General features: G+C 37.0%; 1 protein-coding gene across 1 annotated transcript in view; it reads right to left on the bottom strand.

The window, feature by feature from the left end:
- PDE11A (phosphodiesterase 11A) overlaps positions 1-25,643 on the bottom strand; it is a gene marked incomplete at both ends in the record, with an annotated part of 106,994 nt that overhangs the window by 34,606 nt on the left and 46,745 nt on the right. The window contains 5 exons of the mRNA XM_084209793.1: positions 15,671-15,721; positions 18,327-18,419; positions 18,779-18,846; positions 20,229-20,304; positions 22,657-22,789. Coding sequence (XP_084065919.1) covers positions 15,671-15,721; positions 18,327-18,419; positions 18,779-18,846; positions 20,229-20,304; positions 22,657-22,789 — 421 coding nt within the window. The remainder of the gene's footprint in view (positions 1-15,670; positions 15,722-18,326; positions 18,420-18,778; positions 18,847-20,228; positions 20,305-22,656; positions 22,790-25,643) is intronic.

Raw genomic sequence — 25,643 nt, forward strand, 5'->3', positions numbered from 1 at the left:
TTGAAGTGGGATCTAATTAACATTTTCAGAATACAGATCTTTTCATTGCTATTTTTCCTGGAAACCAACACTTTTATCAGCCTGTTGCAATGCAAGGTAGAACACTTGAAGCAGTTGCTCAATTAAAATTGTTTTTCCATTTGTCAAACAGTGGAGAAATAACAATATATTCCAAATCTATTACAAATTGAACAACAGGATATTAACAAAGCAAGTTAAAAACAATTTCTTCCCACGTCAGTCTGAAACTTTTAAATATTTATGAGTTTTTACATCCCTAAATTTAACAGGAGTGCCATAATCCAAAATAACTGCTGAATTAATAGCCAGGAGATAACATTTGTATAAAAGAACCATTTGCTTTACAACAGCAATAAAGGAAACAACAGAATTATGAGTGTAGAGCCTAATTTGAATAATGTTAAAAAAATGATATGTTGTGGGGCTGCAGCAGTATTCTGGCTGCACCTGGCATTGACTATCCTCAGCTTCTTAGGCTAGAAATGCAAAAGTCCAGGGTTTAAAGGAGACCAGTCATTAAAACTTAATTTTTTAAAATTACATAGATATATAAAAATATGAGTAACACAGAATACTAAAATATATCCCTCCTTGAAATTTAGCAGCACTGCAGGAAAAATTTCAGTGGATTTCTTAAAATAAACAACAATAGCAACACTCCCTTTCAGGAAAACAGAGATGATGGAAGTACCATGACAGCAAAAGGAAGGGGCAGGCAATTAAAATTCAAGTTACAGTGAAATTATTTTTTAAAGCACCCCAGTGATTTACAATCCCTTAAAAGGCTATGGGTTTTTGAATATTTTGAAGTTTAATTTCCCCTTTCTTAAAACAATTTTACAAGAACAAGAACATTTTACTCTGGAATCTTTTTACCCTGTGAATCAAGCAATTTCAATGCTCTTCATATCCTTGAGGAAAATTCACATGACTCTTCTGTGAGCTTATGGCAAGTTAAAGCCAGATGGGCCTCCTCTGGTCACTTTCCATATGCCCAGTACTAACCCAAAAATTTGTCTTGAAGGGAATCAAGAGCACAAGTTTGGCTGAACACATGGAAGGCAACTGGTCTTGCCTAATAAAATACAAACTCGGCAGTTGCCAGACTAGGAAAATATCATCAGTTGTAGGTAGCTGGAAAAAAAAGGATATCATGTCTCCAAACAAGAGCATAAGATAAGATCTGGGGTTACTCCATAGTCAGGCATGCATGGAATAGGGTGGAATGAATATATGAAGGAGGAAAAGCACCTTTGTACTCAATTCAGATTGGAGACAAGGTTCTCCTTCTCTCATTGCTCTTTGCTACCATGTAAATTCTATCACAGCCTGCTCATAACTTGTGAACAGGTGAGAGACAAGGGACTGGTGGAGCCTTAGTTTCCATCAGCCATCACAAAAGGCCATATGTCATTAATGACCCTCTTATTGCAAAACATGTGGAACATCAAAGTGGCTTTCACCATACAGTCACAATTCTGGCCACTATAAAAGACAGCCCATGGGAACAGAAAAATAACATTTTTGGTTCAGTATTAATAAACCTTGGGCCTCCTGTGGATGAATAAAGCCTTAGAAGGAAAATGCTTACTAAATGATTTTTCACTAACTCATCTAATAGCATATTCTTCACAATCTTCTGTATCCATATTTGATAATGTGATAAAATCAGATGTAAAGAAGCTGGCGAGTTCTTCTTAAAGCATTCTTCCTCTGTAAAATGTGCACTACCATGGTAGAAGTACAGCTAAACACAGAAAACACTGACATCCTACTTAAAATTCATCTTAAAATTTTTCTACTTCAGTTTTAGTACCTGTGGATAAGACATCAGTGCATATTATGCAAGGAAAGTATTTTGAAACATACTGATAAGTATATTAGTATGGCTTTGTTTAAGAAAAAGATACATTCTGCCATTTGAAATACTCAGCTTCCTTCCTTTGTGGTACCAGAACTATTCTGTAACAGCAACTTCCACTTACTGAATGTAGTCCACTTTTTGCATAGCCCTATTTACAGTGGCATGTGGAATGATCAGCAAGGCTTCCTCATCAGAAAACACTGCCTAACTGATGGAAAGAAGTAAAAACGAACTTGATTATATTTAACACAAATAAAGATATCTCATGAAATATATATTACTATGTGGCAAAACAACCTAGCAAAATAATGTGTACATCTTAAATCCCAGGGGCACTGTTAGAGTCCAGAGTCCATGTGCTATTTGAATAGCAGGTCAGGATCTGACCTCATGTACACTTGAGTGAAACTGCAGCTCCAGACAACATGACACACAGAGAAGAAATAAAATTGCCTTTTCAAGAACCTCTTCATCTCAAATCTCTGAGAAGATTAGGATCTGAAAAACCTTAAGGGATGATCATCAAAAACTGAAGAGGAAGTATCAAAGTGAAGAATATTTAAATGTGATGCCTTCATTATCTCTCACATAATCTTCTGTGATTCCATGAAGCCATTTTGAAGACATCATTTTCTGATGGCAAAGATTTTTATTTGTGAAAGGTTCTTTTCATATATAAAGGCCTCTAAAATACTTGCTTATATTTATAGCTGCAGGCAGGCATCTTTTAAAATATATCTTTATAGTCAGTTATTAACAGCAGTGGACAGATTTTGTACTTCTTCATAGCCATGGAAGACCAAAGCCTGTTATATTCCAGTCTGACACATTTACTCTCTCCAAAAGAGAAAGAATCCAATGTTGCAGCTCTAGCATGTTTAATGCCCAGAGCAAACTAGCTTTTAAAGGCCTCCATCTGTTACTGGAGACTGTGGGTGTCAACTCTTTGCCCTTCACAATGCTGAGTTAGAACCTCTTTTCAAATGACAACTGAAGCAGAGGCAGGACAGTGACGTGAAAAGGGAATTTTATAAAATTTACAGTAAAGGGGAATGGGTATGGAAATTACTGATGTATATTTTCCTCTTGATTTTGATTCTAACAATTTTTTTAACATGATTATCACAGAAGCATTGCTCTGCCTTCATTAGTGAAATCGCCCAGAAACACAGCCTCGTTTCGTTTGGAGAGAGCCTTTGAGACCAACCAGTCCTATGCCCCTGCCCCAAGGAAACCTCATGCTGCCACATAAATACACTTTGCAGCTGTCAGCTTTACCACACTCCTTCGATGTTCCAGTCTCTGTGAATGTCTTATATCTGAACAGCTGTTGGATGAAAGGCAGGGTGGAACAGGTTTTGTGTATTTTATATCTCCTCAGATTAACCCTACAGAGAAACAGAGGGTTGCAGTTGTGAGATCAAAAGCCCAAACTCTGCCCCAAGTCCCACAGCAGGTGTCTGAGCCCTTTGCTGGAAAAGGTCATTCCTTGATTTAGTCAAAGTTTTACATCTGTAAACCAAGAATAATGCAGTACATGCATCCAGCTTCAAAATCTGCAGCTGAAGCATGTATATGTACGTACTGCAACTGCTCCACCTTCAAATGGTAAATTAACAGCCTAACATGTACTTTAGACATGAAATGTAGAACAAAGAAAGGTGCATTTAGACTTGATTCAAAAAGTTGTGTTTGACCATTTACCAAATACAACTACTGCTCAGGATGATGCTGGTATTTCTTTTAATTAAAAGAGAAACTTCACAGCATTAAGAAAGCTATTTAGTCTGTTTCTATCAGAACAAGCAGATGTTAAGCAATATATAACTATCAAATATAGCATTTAGGATTTTTTTTTATTACCACACAGTGTGGACTTCGGACAAAAGTATGGTATTTACTTTCTGCTTTGGGGATCAAACTGTATGTGCCTGAGGAAAGGATTTGTCTTCTTATAATTTTCATTTTAAAAGGGCAAGGGAAGGTATGTCATTACAGTCACACACACAATTTTCCACAGCTAGCCCCAGAATTATAGCTAAAAACCAGAAAGCATTTTAAATATTTCTAATCAGTCAGTCAATCCTCTCTGAACATACTGCTTCCTGAAATTGGGACCCATCAAAAAGAAAGAATACATTTCAGAGATAAAAATGACATGTAAAATTTTGTAACAAACTATAATAGGCGCAAAAACCATTATTTTATGTTACTAAAAATCAATCCTTGATGCTAGAGTTGTTTCCTAGTACACAGAAACAAAATATATGGCAGCCAATAAAAGGAACAAGAAATTTTGATTTTAAAAGAACAGGGGCATAAAATAAAAAAAATTAATGGTCTAGGCATCTATTATTCTTAAGGCCAAAGTCCATAACCACAGCAGCCTAGGACTGGAGTTTTACAGGGCATGGACATTGGACACAATGATCTCCCAAGGCGCGCTGGGGAGTGTTCACGTCCTTTTGGCTGATGGTGATTAGGAAAGAACCAGTGTGTCACATACTGCAGGCTAGCAACTGTCGAGTTTTTATGGCCATCAGTGCAGATGAGAAGTTTGTACAAAAGGGTCTATTCAGTCTCTGTTTCAGAATTTCAAACAAACACAAGCAGCAAACCTAGGGCAACTATTTCTCTATACTACAAAAGTGTCAGGCTGCCATTTCCCACAAAGCTTTACTTGGTTTTGGTGGCAAAAAGTCAGCTTTGTTACTCCCATGACGAGCAGAATGGGTAATGTGGACTGGCCCTCCCCCATATGCCTGTAAATTTGGGAGGGTGAGAAAAGTGGGATACAACATAGCCTTTTCCTACCCAGAAAGTAGAAATGTTCTAGCTCCTTCCTTGAAGACTCAGAAGTGGAAAAACATGATTAAGAGTGGAAGGGGCAGGGACAGGTTTCTTCTCATGGTGGACATATGTGGAGGCATAGGGGGAACTCACACATTGGTGAAAGAGCCCAAACTGTGCCCTGCAACTCTCAGTTGGGCATACAGTGGAAGAGAGCATGTGGAAAAAGTGAAGGGGTTGCCAAGATCAGACACTGAAAAAACCCCAAAGCCAGAACCTCAGAAATCCCACCAGAGCCACAATGTGCACTTGTGTCACACTTTTTTGGTGATCCCAGCACACTTCAGCAGCTCTCAGTGCACCAAAGCCAACATGCAGGACCACCAGTCCCACGTCACCCTGGGGCCATGGTGGTGCTGCAGGGGCACAATGGCACTGGACGGGATTTCCTGGGAGCCACTGAAATTTTCTTTCCGAGCAGCTGTGACAAATCAGGCTGGCAGTGCAGTGACTGGTGGGGAAAGTTATGCAAATGTATGAGTGGGTTACTGCTCCACTGGGGAGAAAGTCCTATTTCAGACCTGCTAGAGCGACAGCTATAGCAGAATACTGTCAGATGGACAATAAATAATATTGACAACACCTTCAACCTTACAATGTACGTTTCCAGGAATCCTACAGAGAACATTTCCAAGATTCTCCTGGAAGTACGCGTTTGTCTTTTTCTCCTTACTTTTTGTCGAGTTCTGATTACAGGTTTAAAAGAAATCCAGCCATCCTATTCTGAACCCATAAATCACTCCCTAGGAGCACTCAGGACTGTCCAAAAGAGCTTTCTCCCCGAACCAGAGGTTCATCTCACTACAGCTTCACAAGCCAAGGCTTATCCCATGTGAGGTTTCTGCAGAGCAGGCTGAACACCGAGCCCAGCTCCTCTCCCCAGGACAGAATGTACATCCTCCACTGCCCCCTTCATCCACAGAGCTCCCCAGCAGAGAAAGCCTAAGCACCTACGTGCCTAAGCACCCTGCACTGCAGCACGGCCTCTGGTTCATGCACAACCCACCCTCGGCATCACAAACTTTTCGACAAAACCCAAAATGTGCAGATCCCATTCTTTCCACAAAAACAAATAACAGGCCCTTAAATCTTATATTTATTTAGCTCCTTATTTACTACCCACATACTACTAGCTTTATAATTTTTCTCTAAACAAAGGTTGCTTTCATATATTACTACTTTGAGGTAAAAGGCTGCAATACTGACATAAACACTTGTTTCTTGACAGTCATGTTTTGAATACATGTATATATTTTGTTGCTTGTATGTTTTCCCTCACAGCAACAGGTTTGCTTCAGGGAAGGTAGAGGTAGCACAAGTAGGTACTGGAATCAGCTTTACAGTAGAGTTTATGAAGGCCATACATAGAAGTGGATTTTTTTATTATTTTTGCGGTGGGGTTTTTGTGTGCCCCGAGCTTGTTGCAGGCACAGAACACACAGAGCTGTGTCACAGCAGAGAAAGCAGGGGTAGGCGAGTTAGGCAGGCTGTTGTACACACAGGCAGATTATGATGGGGTGTGTGTGCTATAGTCTATTTCTCATATATGTAAAGTGTTTGCAGTTTACATTTGAAAGACTAAACCCACAGAACTCCTGACACCATTTCTCTTAGAAGCTGCTGTTTACTGTGCCAGGGGTTTTGCCCAGACTAAACCAATAACAGACACCACCTGGAGCAGCCAGTGAAACAGTGTAATAAATAACCTATTCAAGATTGCAATTACAAGTATTTTTGTACATAATATTGTCTAGATAATATTTTGTTTGGATGATCCAGGCCCATAGATCCCAAATTGATCTAGAAAACAAGTGTGCATCCAGGGAATTATTTTCTTTCAAATAATGCCAGAGCCTAAGTTAATACTGCAGAGAAGCCTGGTCACTTACACGCTCATGTGTGGGACAGCCCTTTCAGCACAGCCTCATTCTCACCAGCGGATGGAGGAATAAAAAATAAAAAATAAATAAAATTGCAGGATCTAACATGGCCGAACCTGTAAGGGTATTTCTCCCCAGTCTCTCAGTGACATGTGCAAGAAAGGCACGCTGCCTTGTGCTGGGAACATATTCTACCACATGCACACACACAAACATTACGATGGTGTGAAATTGCACTGGCATTACATTTTCGCAGGATTTTACAGCTGAACAGAAATGCTGCTTGGCGACCAGCCTTAAAGTGGAGCAAGGATGGCACCCAGTGGCCAAACAGATTCATCTCAGAAAAACATCTCCCATTCTTCACTTTGGAGAGTTTTACTTATAAAAAGGTTCTAACTCTAATATCAACTCATTGGAAATGTCAAAAGCTTTTCAAGGACACTGCCTTCTTCCTTTGGGGAACATTTAAGTGTCTTGTTGTAAAATATTTTTTAAAAAAAGCCTTTAGAAATATTTCCATTAATAATTTAAAATCAACACAAGCAAGCATTTATGACAAACAACTGCTTGCAGCTGGAACACTGCATAGAGGCAGAAATAAACAGAGAAGAATTTTTTCCATTTGTAGGGTATATGCTAAGGAAAAAATAATTCCTGTTTTTAAATTCAGTACAACTAAGTTTTTAATTTTAAAATTAATATTGATAATATTAATTATTTAATTTAAAATCAATATTGATAATATCAATGCCAACTAGAAAGTTTCTATCTATATAAATTTTGGTGCAAAGCACCTCTTGTTTTTGACCAGAAAATTCCTACTTGTAGTTCTCAGCCTGCAGGGGCTACAGAAGATATCAAGCGCAGATAAATAAGGAATAATTTAAAATGTGAAGTATTATGCCATTTTTATAGATTTCTTTGAAAATGTCCTTCTTCCATGAGATAAAATAAACACTACAATGGTCTTTCTGGAGCAGTTGGGAAAGCAGGTCTCAGAAGAGTGAGCTGTGACATACAGGGCCAGCCCAAGGGACGTCTTATCAGCTGTGTGGGGAATAATTTGTTCCTTGTTGGTGGCAAAAGAACCATGCTAAAGTCACACTGAAGAACTCCAAAATTACCATCTCTCACTGAAGTACCTCAGATTTTTAAATTATGCTGGCCCATTTTCAGTGCATGAGTCTGCTAGATAAATTTTTCTTCCTATTTTCAAATCTTTCCTAATAGAAATTCCTAAGTCTGTCACTGACTGAAGTACACTACTTTATTATTTGACAAGTGTTAATATTTTTTCCTTTTTTAATCATCCATAAGATACCCCTGTGGCTTGCATGGCAGTTTAAATATATTCCATGCCTTATCATTTTTGCATGGTTGCTGGCTAAGTAGTGTAGCAATGCTGAATTCTGTTTATTCCTTGATGTTTTCCATCTGACAAGGAATTCTTATGGAGCATGATGACCGATCAGATTGAAGGACAGACAACAGGTCTGTTGGGTAATAAATCATCTTCACTTGGGAGCAATGTTGTGTTCCAACAATTGCTTTTTCTAACTTGTTTTTCTAAGCATTATCAAGACCTGGACCAAATGGGGTTTTGCGTATGGAAACAGACGCAAGAAACAAAGAAACACAAGATTTCCCATATGAATAACAAAAATCCAGTATCTGAGAGCAGCATAGTACCAGCATGCTTTTTTTAGTATGGACAACTTAATAATCCAAGTGTTTTACTACTTCTCTGCTGAAAATGTCTGTTGTTTAAGTATCACTGTATTACTGTGCATAATTACTAAGAAACTGAAAAACAGCCACTATTAAAGGCAGTAAGTCAGTAATATTTTTCAACTACTTGGAATGTTTTTATTTTAGTACTGTAAATATTAGAGTGTAGCAGAAATAATTAGGGTTATCTACATCAATTGAAATCTATTTCAGCTTTAGAGAATAAGGCTTTCTAAAGCAACTACTACAAAGACTGTTTTGATCATGCACATATTAATTTTCTGTTATTTTAATTGATTAAAATTTATTACTTTTTAAGGTATTTAATGAGGAGATTTAAGCTTTGGTCTAACTATGAAGTAGCTGATCTTGGAAATAGTAATTTATTTTTTAATATTTCTAGTTACTCTGTGTCTTCACTCTGCAGTTAGAATATAAATGTTGATTTTTCACTTTTTTAAATGATAGCCCTTAAGATCCCTTCTTTTTAACCTACAGTGTAAATATATCCAAAGATTATTCTGCATAGCATAAACATGCTGGAATAAATATATTTTGCTTTTGCATATTAAAAAAATTCCACAGAAGTTCCTTATTGACTTCTGCAATACCCTTGCCCTGAAGCTATCCAGACCAGAATCTATTCCTTGCTGAAAGAAGCCTATCCCTTTTAAAAATTCATTTAATGACTTATGCTAAACTCATAAATTAACAGAAAAAGTTGTCTGGGCATGGTATATGATTAAATAGTGGGCTTTATCTAGCTTCCAGGCCCCAGGCTTCTTTCTTAACTCGGTCTTTACTCTCCTAATTCATAGACAGTTTTTCTTCAAAACAAAGATTTATTTTAAAACAGGATTTACTTATCCCTTACACTAGAAAATAAACTAGTTTTGTGCAGGCTTACCATATAAATGCCATACAGCTGCATCACACAAATTTGTTGCAGTCCTAAAGAAGAACTGCTGAAACCTTTCACAGATGTTTTAATGTTTCTGTGCCCTCCTTGCAAATGGGAGACCAAAACATGAAGCAGTGCCCTGCCCTGCTCAGATGATTTGGCAACACAGGGACAAGGAACTTGCCCAGTCAGACTGCAAATCTTCAGAGGGTGGATCTGTCCTCACAAGCACTGCAGCCTCCTGTGGACCCCTCCAGAGCCAACAGGCAGGGCTGGCTGCACCCAGGAGGGCAGCTCAGTGCTTGAGCCTCACCAGGCTAAAGTACTCTTGCTGAACCTTCCCTCCACAACATCCTGGAAAATTCATATTCCATTTACCCTGGAGGAAAGGTAGTATTTTACTGTGGGAGCTCTATGTTTTCACTTGAAAAAATAAATATGGCCATTTTAGAAATTTTACAAGAGGAATCCCCTCAGTGACCTTTTGCAGCAGTTTAATCTCATCTTGATTATCTATGAAGCCAATAAACTCAAATGCTGAAATTTTAATAAAACGGAATGCTTAAGTTTCTGAAACCAAATTCAGAATTCCCACTAGCTTTTTCAATTACTATTCCTTGAATTAGGGTAGGCACAGTAGTATGACACCAGTCTAGCAGGACAGCTCCAAAAGTAACTCCTGAAAGGTGCCTCCCATGTCTCTGACATGAGAATGCAGAATTCATCCAACTATCTTTATTTCTGATAAAACACTTCCTGAAAGAAAATAAGCAAAAACCCTCAGGGAATATTATTTGAACTGAAAAAACCATACCCCCCCCCGGTGTACTCCCTTCTGCTTTGGTGAGCTGCACATTGGAGTTCCCTGACCCAGAGAACATCAGTCTCAATTTGCCTTTTCCTTCTGCCAATTCCTCGTTTTAACTCATTTAACTATATCTACACTGATAGGTCATGTAATTTAACTACAAGTTTGCTGAAGAGAGATTTTAAATGGGATTAAAATCTCTACCCTAATTTCACTTGATGTCTCTAAATCCAGACATTTTATGAGAAAACACCATGAACAATCTTTCCCTACTCCACTTCTCCATGCCATTCCCTGTTCACTGAAATTGGGAAAAAAAAAGAACTACAGAGCACTTGTCTGAAGTCAGATGACAGCCTCATGTTTCAGAATCTACTATAAACACACAGTATTTTATAATTGTTTATAATTTTCAGTGTAACACATTGCAAATGTGTTCTTGACTTCTTGTTTCTATGACAACTGAAGACATGGGCACATGTCAAAGCACACTAAATAATGTAATACCAAGAAGACCTTGGTTTGATGAGCTATGAAACTCTTAACACAGTGCTTTAGTTCTTGTCTTACATGGGCAGTGGATGTGGAAAAGAAGAGAAATAAACTGTCCTTTACATCTTGTAATCATGTACCTTTCTCAAAAGGGGAAAAGGGGACACAATTCAATATTAACACTTAAGCCCTGGTTACCCTCAAATTTTTTCTTTGTTTTTTTTCCTATGGTTGCTATTCTCAGTGGAATAGCAGCTGAGCAGCTGGAATAGCACTAGGGAAAAGCTCCGTGCCAGCCAAAGGGAAGTGAGTGTGAGCAGCCTTGGAGGCCAATCTGGCAAATCCTGCAGCGTGTGAAGAGCTTTGTGTTTCCCCACACACGAAGGGAAACAAACACAGGGTACCAAACTGATTGACACTGCAGTGCCATAAAAAAGCAGCAACGCATAACCCCATGTTCTGTGGTCAAAAACTAAGGCCAGATTGCCTTTCTGAATTTTAATTACTGTGGAAGACTATGAAGTAATTACTATAAGCTACTAAAAAATATTTAATTACAAGGTTATAAAAGTAATTACAGTAATTCTAAATTGAAAGATGACATCACAGCAGAGAATAACATAGCCAAGGAATGCTTTCCCTATTGTTTCAAATATTGAAGATAAAACCAGTACAAAAATTTCATTTGTTCTCATTGTGCTGCCCATCATTATACATTTAAGAGTGCATAAGGCATGAATAACAAATGTTAAATCATACATAACTCACTCCAAGTATCAAATTCACATAGATCCATCATCTTTCATGGATTCAACCATTTACATTGTCATATACAATAGCAGTCTTAAAAGTTGTCGTCCAACTTTTTGCATCATTCTGTAGTTAAACAAGTGTTTTTAAGAAAGACACAAAAGCCTCCCTATGTGAAGGTAGATCTTAAATAGCCACACGTCAGGCTACAAAACAGAGAAATGCAGAAATTGCTACTCATGCTACATTTTTAATTGAAGATTCTGTAAAGCAGGTGATACATTATTTTCCATTGTGTATCTCTCCTGTGTGCTGTTTGACCTAAAAAAGGGAATCTCTCCCAGGGCTATAAATAATGCATCATAGTCATTAAATATTGATCTGGCTTATGCCATTGACAGCTGCGCAATTAGGCTTGCTTCTTAAAAATAGCTTCTTGTACGTTTCCCATAATAGGACAGCGTTTACATATTCTCTTTGGAAACTACATTGGTTAAATTTAAAGGTGGTGTGTGTTTGTGGGGCTGCTTGCTAAGTCACAGGACTTGTTCATTACTGTCTCATAAATCAGTAACTCTTGCTATAAATATCCTGTCCTGAACACAATTCTCCGTTCTTTACTCATGTATCTATATTTGTCTAACACATAACTATATTTAGGCTTTGCAGAACCTGAATTTCAGTAAGAAAAAACCTAGCACAGGCTTGCTATAGGCTGCTATAGAATAGCTTCCATCTCAGATGAATCAGATCTCAAGGGCCTTGTCTATTCCAATGACACAAATGTTTATAGCACTACCACTAGTACACAACAGAAATCACAGAATAGTCTTTGAAGTCTAAAATACAAGGGAGAAGTAAGTTGCCACAGTTTTTAAAATCATAGCTATTTCTAACTTCTAAGTCCTTATGCATTAATTAATAAAATAAAAATTGATATGGATATGATTCAGTGGTGCATTGCTTTAGCTTATCTTGCCAAAATTAAGTTTGAATTTAGCATAGTTATGTAGATGCAAGAGAGGAGAAGCATTGTGATAAACCTGGCTGAAAACTTCAGACATTCTCAAAGAAATTTGCACTCTAGGTGATGGGGTTTTATTTGTTTTACTTGCAAATGCCTATTAAAAGTAAAGTTTAGTTTTTCTTCCTGTACCTGGAAGAATGGTTTCAGAAATCTACCGATCCCAGTAATGCGGCACATATCAGAAAACCTAAAAAATATTATGCAGTTTGTGTGAATTCAACAGTATATTTAATTTCCATTTTTTTGAAGCTATAATAATATAAACCTGAAAATTAAAAAAAAATCTGAAAATATTTAGTATGCAATTGTATGATATGGTCCATTTTCATACACTCATGTTTTATTGTTCCATACTGCAAACTTCCCTCTGTATTTTTCTAGCTCCACCAGCAATAGTGCTTTGCACTTTTTCCCAGATAACCAGCTGGAGAAAGGTTTAATATCTTAAGGGTTTCTTATAAAGGTGGGGTTTTCTTCATTAATTCTTAGATGGGATTACAAGAAACAGAAATAAATGTTATTTATTTTACAAAACCTGGTCACAGTGATTATGCTTAGTTATTAAAAGATGGGTATATTTCTGAATTTGTGTGTTTGTGAATTCATCCACTAACAGTAAGAAATTAGTGATGAAATTTCAAGTAAAAAAATCAACTCTAGCTACTCTTGCTGGGCTTTCTATAATGCAATAAAATAATTCACTGGTAAAAGCCAGAGCAAAAATAAACTTTAAGTACACTTGCAATTTTTCACTTTTTATCACAATATTCTCAAGATACTGAGCAAATAAAAATTAATGGAAAAAAATTTATAAAAACTATAAATAATGAGATTACAAAGAGGGAAAGAAAATCTTGTACTACAAGAGTATGTAATTATTTCCAAGATCCTGGGATCCAGTTACAGTATGTTTGGGATAATATGTTGAGAAGTTGTCAAACCCAATGTATTGTCACTCCAAAGTCATTAATTACTGCTGGGTGTTGTGTTAGTCAGGAGCCAATAGTGATCTCCTGGCATCACTCTCATTTAGATGTTTCTGTCATGTGTGTGCCTCTGCTCTGACTGAACCAGGACATTGGGTAAATTGTAACAGACATTTGCTCTGACACCTGCCAATAAATCACCACAGAGAGAGGGGACACATTTAGCCCCAAACACCCCCAGAGGGAGGGATGGTTTATTAGCCAGTCAAGTCTAGAAGATGATCCTAATATAACAAAGGGCTTAAACAAAATATAACGATATAACAAACAGGGAAAGAGCAGTGATTTCAGGGTAGGATGCCTTGGGAGACCTCAGCAGGGAGGCCAGCTGTAAGCAGGGAGATGGGAGCAATTTCATCCCATAGATGGATGGCCCTCTCTGGGATGAGCCCTGTGTCACAGGCCCACAAGACATGCTGGTTGTCTCTGGGTTTTTGTTCTTTTGCTTTGTTTACGTCCAGTGGTGCAAAAGCATTAACAAAAACTACTTGAGAGAAATTTTGTTAGGAACTGAAAGTGAGACAGCTGGATATAGATATAGAAAAGGGACATTTTTTCTGAAAAAATAGCCTAACTTACTTTAGGTATTGCTTGGTTATGTTCCTTATTTTCTCATCTATGTTCTTTATAAGACGTGTCTTTTGGAATTATATATTTTGGAATTATTAATGAATAATGATTTTCATTTCCTTTTACCTTATTATTAGCCATTAAATGGATAGTTGCATGCCTTCAAGGTAAATGGATAATGAAAAGACATTTCTTTGTCATGAAGTCACCTGGGAAAACAAGTAGAATAGCTTCTCATCACGTGAGCATCTGAGTCCAAAGAGTAACATAGCAGGCTGTTATTTCAACTACAGAGGCTATGAAGGAGAGTTGTCTTTCAATGGCTGACAGAAATCAAATATGGCCCTCTTGAACATATAAAGATACTGGTGGAATCCTGAGAGTCATAGAAACTATTCTACAGATGTGTATTCTAAGGTAAATAGAAATACAAAAGCAAAAGAAAAGAAAATTGATGGTCCTTTACCCCTTTCTTTCCTCTTTCTGAACAGTGTTCAGTTCTTTTTGCCAAACACTACATACAACTTGCTGCACACACAAAAGTACTTCCTGTAGTGTTGGATGATCTTTAAGCATGCTGATTCCAGCAATACTTCAGTAATCTCATCTTCAGCATACACAAGTGTGGGTAATTGTACCAGTAACTACAGTGGAGGGAGAATATTACACCCTTATCACCAGGTATCGATACAGATACCAGGCACAGCCATCATCTGGGCAATAATCTACAGACTCTACATTAACTAGCAAGAGCTGCCCTTCCTCAGCCCAGATCACTCAGCAGGATCAGCTCTTTGCCAGCCATGTGTTCCCCCTTTCATCACAGCCGTCCCCGTGGTGCAGAAAGGAGGTTGCAGCCTGACAGCCAAGTGTCAAAATAACCACCCAACAGCCATTTTTCAGCTAGACAGATGCCAGAGCTCCAGAGCAGGGAGTGCCATCAAGGTGGAGTTACAGCAGTCCAGATCTCCTTCCCAGACCTCACTACAGTCTCTGATGCACTGTGTGTCCAGGAGACCAACAGTGATACCCACCATGGGAGCCTCCCATGGGAGCTTTGAGGAGCCCTCTACCAGCATTGCCTCCTCATAGTCAAGAGAAGCATCACCAAATTTCCCAAGTGCCTCCTCATGCAGGATAAGCCAGTCTATCACAAAAGCAGCACTGGAGAGCTGGCAGTGAAGAAAGATCAAGGGCACTGTTCCCCCCACTTACTAGCCCATGGCAAGGCAGGATTCAGTGAGAACACGTCATTATTGGTCCCTACCAATGCTACACTCAGAACACATCACTTTCACATTCTGCCAAGGGTGCTTGCAGGAGTTAGAAGATCCCTCACCTTCCTGTCCAGCCTTCTGAGCCTGTGCACAATCCGGATAGTGAATGCTCTGCTTTTTTAGTAAACACAGGGCAGCTTCCACACTATAAGCATGTAAAGTCTCAGTTCCTTTCTTCTTCTCTAGTCTCTCACTCATCTCCTACATGGTATGACTTCCCTGTGATGGTTTCTGCTGAGGAGGCCACCAAACCCACATTGACATGCAGTTCCAGTAGCTGGTGCTGGGACAATGGGACTTTGCTGCTGTGCAGCCACCACTGCGGCTCTTTATCCTCTGAAAGAAACTTTCCACCTTCCCTGCTTAACAGCCTTAAATGTAATATATACATTGTAAATAATTTTTAATTAAGATTTTCTGCTTATCATGTAAAACTTCTCTCAGATAATCTAGACAAATATTAATTTACAGTTATAGTTTCAGAAATTAGTATATTAAAAACTTAAATCTTACCTTGAATTTATCAACTTCTGCCTTCGAACATGTTGCATGATAAGACAATACCTGCCCCAGAACAAAAGATAAAAACCATTGTTGCACACTTGTCAAGTAGCAATATCAGGGCTCTCTACTGCAGTCTAATCAGTTATGCTTAAAGCAAATTTTATTAGCGTTTGTGTGATAATTCTGTTCTGACTGACAGCATGTAATAGCTAATTACAGGTTATCAGGCATACATTTGGCAGGGAATACTGGAGGGAATTTTATAGGGTATAATGAACAGTAAGTAATTTAATATTATAAGGATTCCTACATTGTTCTCCTGAAGTTCTACAATCAAAAGAGAAATAATTTAATGTAAAAATAACAGTAGATTTATGGACTTTTAATAATGCCTTTTGCTATACTGAAAAGCTTGAATGCCTATACTAGTGGCACATACTGCATCCTATCATCAGCACCTCTGTGCTGTGTCTGACATTCTCTTCAATACCATTCTGCAGGGAGCAGCATCAAACAAAATGTACAAAGTACTGCACACCTGCTCTTTATTACCTCTTAGTATGCATCCATTTATATGTAGTACATTCTGTCCTTGTGGGTTGATACTGACACTGAACAAGCACTGCAGAAGGTGCAAGAGCCATCCTGTGTTCTGGACCTGCCATGGTCTGGCTGTGCACAGGACGAGCTGCTGGTCCATGAGGGAGCCCCCAGAGACAGAGCACTCCCAGCAAGGACAGGTCCTTCCCCACACTGCAACACCTGACCTGCTGATGTGCTACAGCTTTGATACAGGCTTCTCACCTGGAAATAATTTTCATCTATGAATGTCTCTGTTATTCATACAAACACCTAAACTGTGTCTCACAGGTTGTTGATTTGCAACACCTTGTGGCAGTAAGTCCTAAGACATATTTACTCTTATCAGTTTTAGAGATGCCACCTTTTACAGTAACAGGAATTCATTCCTGCACTATAAAAGAATAAATAAAAACCATAAACTCATTTGTTCTGTACATCATGTCCTTTCTCAAATAGTATCTATTTTTCTGTCTGACCACACTGCAACTTTTGCCAGAAACTGATAAGATTAGTCAAATTATATCTTATGCTATGACAGATTACACTTAACAACAAAATGCTCCTTGATCTGTATTCATTATATCCCTCTAGATTTTAATAGTCTTCCTAAGTATTTATTATTCTAATCTTTAAATAAATTTGCAAATTTTGTGTCCTCAGTATGAAAAAAGTAATTAGCCTGGCTTTGAATCATGGCAAACTTTCCTGATAATTTATTTATGTTTTGCTCTTCTATTTATTAGTAAATCTTATCAGAATACTATATGAAAATCTGTATCAGTATATATGGATAAGAATCTTATTATTATAAATAACAAGTTCATTTATTTTACATCTTATATCAATGTAATTTTCAAGTGCCATTTATTGCCATTATAGCTGAATACATAAATACTAATGAAGTATTCTATTAGTGAAAATCCACAGTCCTTCATCTCATACCATTCAGTACTTTTCTCCTGCATCTTCCATCACTTTATGCAAATAAAATCAAGAGCTGTTGCCCATTTATGGAAATTATACTCTTAAATGAAGATTAGTGGCTATCAAATCTATACATGTAAGCTATATGGTTATTAGTCTTTTTCTAGATCAAAGAAAGCAGCTGTTTTTAAACAAAAAATACTTAATTTTCTTTTATTTCAGTAGAAAATAAACTTCGATGTGAAGTGTCATCCCTATATATCTGTGTATGACATCTAGCACTGCTTGCTTTTCTTGCCAGGAGGAGCACTCATTCCTAGGTGTCATATTGCACAAACACCTGGGACACATGAAGACTTATTCATGACTATGACCTGTAAAGTATAAGGGATCTTACAGGAGGCCTGAAAAGGTAAGCTTTTAACTTTTCCTCTTACATGGGTAGATTTATACAAATAATAAAGAAAGCTGCTTATGCTTAGGATTTCTAACACCAAGGGTCTTATTGACTTTGGAAAGCCTTAACAGGCCTGTGTGCAGCACAGGATGCAACCCCACTATGCTGATTAATATCTCAAACCCTAAAGAAAAAAATAAAAAGCCTCTTTACGGTAATTCAGTTGGGTTTGACTTTTCTTTTAATGGAAAGAATTTCATATCTCATTCAGGCCAATGTTATTTTTGTGGTTCGTATTGTAATGGTGGGTACTGGAGAAACTCAAAGGAATTACACAGGTAAAAGGTGCACACATCAGGGATAACTAGATGATTTTCTCCTCTTATCACATGTGAAATTTAAAACAATACCAATATCTTAGTGATGCTACCCTTTCCTCAGAGCAATGTTTTAAGATTAATTGGTCTTGCATAATGCTTTTTTTAAAAGATCTGAAATTTAATTCTAACTGCTCTTAATTATTTGTTGTAGTAGGAATAATGTAAATTTCTTAAGCTATCTTCAAAACTCCTGGCTTTTTCTCATCAAGAATATTTTTAATATGATAATGTTTAAAATCTCCAGATATATAATAGACCACTGTGCTACATTGTTGAATTTCGTTAGAGAAGTTTAAATAATCATAGTTTTTAAAAATAAAGTGGGCTTCTTTACATGCGACAGGTAGGAGCAAGAAAAGGTTTCACAAAGATGTATACATACGTCAAGAGCCACAGACTGTTTTGCCCAGGATTTCTTCACTTGGTCATACATAATTGTGTTGTTGATACCCAGGCCACAAAAAATAACAAAAGCCTAAAATTTAAAAAGAGAAAAAAGAGAGTCAGTTATGAATCAGTTATAATACAAGCACAAAGATGAACACTGGCTTAATCATTAAAAGAAATTGCATGGAGATATTAGGAATAATCCTGTTTAAACAGGTTATTTTAAGAATGCAGGTGAGTCACTGGCCTCCAGATGAGAGATTAGATGCCAGAAACTTGTTTTAATTAGGATGCCACCTTCTAAGTGAGGATTTCTGAGAATTATTGTCAAACTGCAAATACAGACAAGATATTCTCCCCCCATCCCTGGGGTGGACTGAAGCAGATCAGTGAGAAATACCAAATGCTACTGAGATGTATGTTAATGCTGAACTGAATGCCGCTTACTTCAAACAGTCGCTGGTCAGCATCGTCAAAGGATTTCCCATCAAGCCTGTTCAACACTTGAGCTACCCCTTTAGAAAGAGTTAATATGAATTATAATCTTCATTCATTAATGCACAATGCAGAATGTTTTATTCATTGGTAAAATGTAAACCACATATTTCAAACTGAAAAGCAAAATGCAAATATTTATTCTGAAAATAATTAGACACAGATGTGCAATAATTTGATTGTTTTGATACTAGTGCTTTCAGCTCTTATGCTTTACCCTCTAAGTATAATGCAAATCTAAAAGTTACAGTGCTTTTCACAAAAGGTTTAAGATCTGCTTGAGAAAGATCTTGATCACTTTGCGAAAAGCAATTGCATAAGTTGTCCTAAAAATTTGGAGTTACCCATACAATTTACTGAATCAGTGCCTTCATTCCTAAAATCTTAGTAAGTTTAGCACCACCTAGGTATATAAACCCTTTTACACTCATGACTAGTTCATTAATTCACTGAGCCAATGAAAATTGCATTTTCTGAACTAATGCTGATTTCTACAACAAACATTTCTATTTCATTTAGCTACAATAATCCCTTAGAAAAATACCGTAAGACTAATCCACTGTCAAGAGATCAAATTATTTCTCATTCTTGAAGATAAGGCACAGTTCACAACAAAAAACAAGACATATTTTTAAAAGGCTCAACTCCCACATAACCTCTGCTAAAGAAGCTCAAAGACCCTGCACGACACCAAGTGCCTTCAGCAATGCACTTCTGATCTCAGCTCTCCCTGGCAGCCACAGTGCACAGGGATCTACTCTTGCCCTGCCAGTATAAATTGCTATTGCTTTGACGTCAGTTCTTCTGAGGAGCATTAGCAGAGGAGTCTGGCACTGTTATTAACAAGCACTCCTTTTTGTGCCAAAAGCAGGTAATAACACAGGGCCAACTGCTGGTGTAGCATAGCTGCAAAGAATCCTATCAAAGATCCTCTGAAACTCTGTCACATCCTGATCCAGCAACCGCCACTGCAACACTCAACTCCGACCACTGCCAAGCCCCTCCAGCAAATCTTCCCTGACTGCACCCAGAGTTTATCATTAGAGGGAAATGAACACTAGGCTTGACTGCAGACAGTTGCCCATGTACTAAAGAAGGAGACCCAAGGAAATCATCAATACATATGAAGCATTTTTCACTAATACGGTTAGAATTATTCTTTTCATTGTATTAAAGTTGAGTACAATATATAACTTAACAACAACACAGCTGGAAAGCTGAAAAAGCCCATACAGTATCCAAGTCAAAACATCCCTTCTTGGATACTTAGCATGCAGCCCAGGTACTGTAACTTCTTAACAATATTTAGCTGAGAAAAAGAAGGTAAAGGAACACAGAATTAAAAAGATAAAACTACACTTACATTAGCTCAAAAATTACAAAGCCATGAGGGAAGCCTTACCAATTATTTGGTGGGTGCTGTTCCATATCGGGACACACAAAACAGATCTTATGTGAAAGCCAGAAATTTGGTCAGCCTAAAATGTAGAAATGAGAGCTTCCATTAGTGGTGCTGTTTTCATTTTTTTTTAATTATAGTAATAGAAATGTCAAGGAGTAAGTTTACATTATAAATGTCATTTCATATGAATCAGCTCTCAGAAAAAAATCTGCTGAAACTTCCTCCACAGTAACCAAAAGTCATAAGGATTATTCTAAAAATTGCCGAAGAATATACAAACATTGGCATCTTTGCCACATTAATCTTGCACTATTTGACTCTGATTTAGCACTAAAGACAAACTATAATTGAGGCAATGTCCAGACAAATTTTGGATTACTTACACTGGTGGATTAGTAGAGAGAACTTACACTGAACAAATTTGCCTTAGAAGTACCCTTCCCAATTGTCAAACTGAAATTGGACTTAGCAAGGCAGCTGTAGAAGGAGGCTTACAGGAAATGCACATTTTCAGAAGAAAGGTGAGAGTAAGTAGGGAATTGTGCAAAGTGCAAGTTAGTAAAAAATGTAAGGATGGAGCCAAACCCTAGATTTGAGATAACTGGTCCTTTTGTTCCAATGACAATTTACTGCCTCATTTATTGTTTTCTAGCTAATAAGTATACAACTCCACAATTTATTTTAAATTTCACTGATTCTCTCTTTTCTACAATTAATAAGCTTTATTCTTTAGTGTCACTGCTTTGAAATCTAGTGAACAGAAAACCGTTTTTCAAAAGAGATCAGAGAGTGGAATGAGTCCACTCACAGAAGATCAGGGGATGTTCTCTTACTAAAACTGTCACCGCTACAGGCAATCCTTAATAGAAAAAAACTAAAAGACCAGCAATAATTCATATATGGGAAGCAGGATGGGATCACTGGGATGTCCTAGCTAGCAGAAGATGTAACTCAGGTTTTAATTAGATTACTGCCTATTTGTACATACTCAGAACTCATCACTGAAAATGGCGTGGAGTGCCACCTAAAATCAATGGGAATGGAGCAATAGTTGATTAAAATGTATGTCTTAAAATGAACTGCAAAATAGTTTTGCATTAAATTCTTGATCAATGGGTTGAAAATTGAGCATCAACATTTGCAGATGAGAAGTAGTGTTCTGAGAAAAAAAGAAGAGACGATTTTCAACAGAAGCAGAGAACAGAATTTCTGTTCATAAATACAAATATATATTTGATTCTGTCTAAGTAATAAGGGATACTGTGTTTCTCTTGCTACTCTTGTCTGTAGAAATAATTGAGTAGAAAGACTGAATTTAAGAATTAAATTTTCATAGGAACCCATCAAAAGAAAATGATTATTGCCCTTTGTATCATTTTCTTTATAAATATTGGGTAGTGCCTCCGACTTGGAAAGAACTAACTGTGAAACAAATAAGAGATAGCTGAATTATTCAGGAGATGATATAATACAAGTACCATTGCAAACATCAAGGACTGGCATGCTTTAAGTTAGCGTATCTAAACACCCCAGGCATTAATTGTACTTCTTGCAATTCTGAACAGATTAACATCAATGCAGTTTTCTTTTACACTTCTACAGCAGGCCCCTTTTATTTTTTCTTGTTTCAAAAAATTCTTCTGGTTTGAGAGATAATCCCTTTAATGACACATGGAATAAAATTGGAACCAAGCAAACTCTCAATATGAAACACTTCCAAGAACACTTACTGTAGTAATATATTTTAGGAAGCTTTCTGACCAAGGCTGTGATTAATATGCTGTCCGAGTGCTGGCCAAGTCCTCCACAGTAATGCTGGATTAGAATTCAGTGAAGATTTTGTCCTTCCATACACCTCTAACATTTATTTAGATGTTAAGTATACTTATATTTTTATCTGTAGCCTTTCTAATAGGAAATTAATACCTTAAGGTACACAAACAACTTGTATTGGGAGTCAATGTATCTTGAAGAAGTACCCAATCCAGTGTGTATTTGAGCAAATTAAACTGTTGGTTGGCTAAGTTAGATCACAAACAACATTTGTCTGTCTGGATACCAGCTCTGCTCACACTCTGTCTGTGTACAGCCCCAGTCACCCCAACAGCCAACAATGCTGGTGCTGCTAACACTGAACACCAACAAATTTTCAGCAATAAAAATCAGTTTGCATGACTGTTGTGGCTATTGGTAGGGGAATCACTTATAAACAGGAAAAAAAAAGAATCATGGACAAACTGCTCAAAGTTATACAGTAATTCAGTGATGTGTTTGCAGTATAAAACCATAGAAGACCAGAATAGAAAAAAGAATTCAAAATAAATATTCACACATCTCACAGCCACTTTGATTTAGAACCAAAATTTTTATATTGGTCGTGATGTTCAAAAGTAATATATGATTAATTCCATTTGTAAAAATCTCTCACCTCAGCATCAAAGCGGGGATCCTGATAGGCATCACTGATGTTCACTGGGAGACCTGTGGAAGCGACGAGTTCAGCAATGCTGTTGTTTATTAGCCAGTCTGAATAGGACGATTTTTCCACGCTGTCTTTGAAACTATCCAAATGCAGGGCAAGGGAAGAAAATAATACAGTCAATGTTAATTGCAAGTCCAGCATGTCATAAATGCACATTGATAGGAACAGCAGAACCATTCACAGTCATTAATGGTTACCAAAAATTAATTATAGAACAATAATTTGGTATTATTGAAATGGTACCTCAAAAATTCTCTCCTTTACATAATTCTTTCTATTGAAAACAGCATTGGTGTCTCAAGTAAATAAAATATTTGATAGATTATACCTATGAATCATTAGTGGATTGTGTTCTAAGTTTCTGTAGGATACAGGACTGCTCATGAAAAGCAAACAGTTCTAAAAAATATTTTCTGTAGAGTTACCTGAAAATATATACTTTTAAGAGTTTTTAAATTAATCTAATAATCTGTGACATTTTCAATTTTTATTTTCAGTAATTTTCCTGTCAAAATTACTTTTTGAAAATTTTGGTATCTGAAGTGCCATATCTAAATGGCTGAAGAAGGGATCATTAAATAAGTCTTAAATCAATACTGCAAGTATATTACAGCAGGTAGATCTGAGTAGTCACACAAGACATTAAGGTTTCCTTTTTTTTTTCCTGGTTGAGCTTCTGCCACAGTTACTGAGGGGCTAGAGAGCTCTCACTAAATGAGCATAAGACACTAAAATGATGGCCTCAACTCACCACACTCCACTGCAGCTTCTCAGAAAACTCAGTGTTTAACAGACCTTAAATTCCTCATGTCATACCTCACCTAATCAGCAGGAAAGTTCTCTATGACTTATTTCAGGCAGGTTCTTGACATTGGCAGTGTCTGGCTACTTATGACTGAATAATAAAAAAGTGCCTGTTGTCTTAGTTTTGAGAAGAAAACTGGTAAATTATTAACATCTGATAAACATTACTTAGGAAAAAGCTACTAAGAAGCTATGGAGAAGATTACAATAGTTTGAGGCTTTGAAGCATTCCTCATGAATTAAAGCAGCTGAACAGTAAAACCCGTGAAAGATTCAATCAAAGTGAAAGGATTGATTTTTGTTGACTGCATTGATTTTCTGGAAACTAATTCAACTATTTCACTCATGTAAAAGAAAACTTAATATTCTTAAAAGACTATAAGTAAAATAATAATGATTTACAGAAATGTAAAGAAATTGGGGTAAGAATTCAATTGGGGTAAGAATTTTTGGTGACTGTAATAAATATTATGTGTACACTTTGACAGAGACCTTTACATAAATATAATGGGTTTTAAGCTAAGTAAAAAAATCTCATTTATAATTTAACATTTATTCATAATTTAATTTATTTCAAATACTTCAGAAGCAAAAAATCTTTAACGATAAGGATCTAATTTCAAATGCATAGTTCCCAGTTTATAACTTATCTGAATGATATTATCATATAAGTCACATACATCAGGACTGCATTATGGGTGTCAAGCATTTTAAGCAGCAAATTAATTCAAGTAAAAGAAACAAGATAACCTTCATAAATAAGTCTTAAAAGTGGGTTCTATTATGTTCTCTCTGTTCCTAACAAGCACTCTACACCCATACTCCAGAAGACAGGTACATCATCCCAGGGACAGTAAAACAGTTGAGGGATTTCAGCACTTCCTCTGTACCAGCCCAAGTGGGAAGGAGCACAGATATTTTTGCCCACACAACTCATACTCTGGCCCAGGCAGGAGACTTGTCCACTGTCACTGGTACCCAGATTAGAGAGCTGTCATCTCAGTTACCTGCAAAAATGTAATCTCATCTGCCAAAACTGCTGCTTCTGTGCAGGAAAGGCACCCTCCACAGCACATTCCATCAGGCTCATCTTCATCTAGATCATACCAGAACTGAGCCCCCAAGGATTCTAACATTTATCTAACATTTTTTCAAAGGAAGAGAAAAAAATCTGGGGACTTGGCAAACTTGTACTTCAAGAAGAAAATTGCTGGGAAAAACAAGAGCATCAGTGTGCCAGTATGGATAATAAACAAACTTGATTGTGGCATCTGATGAAAACTTGGAAACTGAACAGATAAAGGCAAGTGTGGCCTTGCAAGGTATTTCTTTACAAACAACAGCAAAGAAAATAAGTATGAGTATTTATTATGATATTTAGGTATTTAACAGGTGAGCTGCTATAATGCAGATTTATGGAGGGCAAAAGAAAAGCCAACTTCTAAAACTGTGTGAGAAAATATATTAGGGCATGAAATGCTGTCTTAGGATCTTCTTTCTCATTTAGATAAAACATAATGAGAACTGTTCTCAGCCTAAAATGTCTTTGGATTTCAACTAAAATTTCAAAGAAATAATATTTTTCTTAACTGCTGTAATGATGAAGAAACTCATCTTGCCATTTTTTTCCCACATGAAAATCTCATGACTTTACATCAGTTACAGCTGCAGAATGCAGAATGAAAAGGGCAAAACTCACTAGGAAAATGCTCAAATGTCAAGGGCTCGCGGCATTGTTCTGTATCCTAAATAACCTTTATTTTTTCACAATAGTGCCAATAACTCAAGCTGTGCCTGTGCTAGATCCAAATGTGACATCATATCTGCCAGTCTAACCTTGGTCTTTGTAAAAGCAACTTCACTCTCCGCAGGAAAAAATAATCACAGAAAAAGTGTTACATCTTTATGTTAAAATGGACAGAAATATACCTTTATGAATCTTATAAAGACTAGCTACCAGGTTATGTGTTTATTCATGTCTTGGAATAAAGTTAAAATATTCTTGACTTGACTACAAGCAGAGCAGGCTACTGCAAACTGCTTTGTGGCAACATGCTAATATAACTATGGTAACAAGAAATGAGCCAGCTTGGTTATCTTGATACCACTCTACATTGTTTTGACTAATC

The sequence above is a fragment of the Fringilla coelebs genome (genome assembly GCF_963513975.1).
Source record: "Fringilla coelebs genome assembly, chromosome: 7".
NCBI classification, from domain to species: domain Eukaryota; kingdom Metazoa; phylum Chordata; class Aves; order Passeriformes; family Fringillidae; genus Fringilla; species Fringilla coelebs.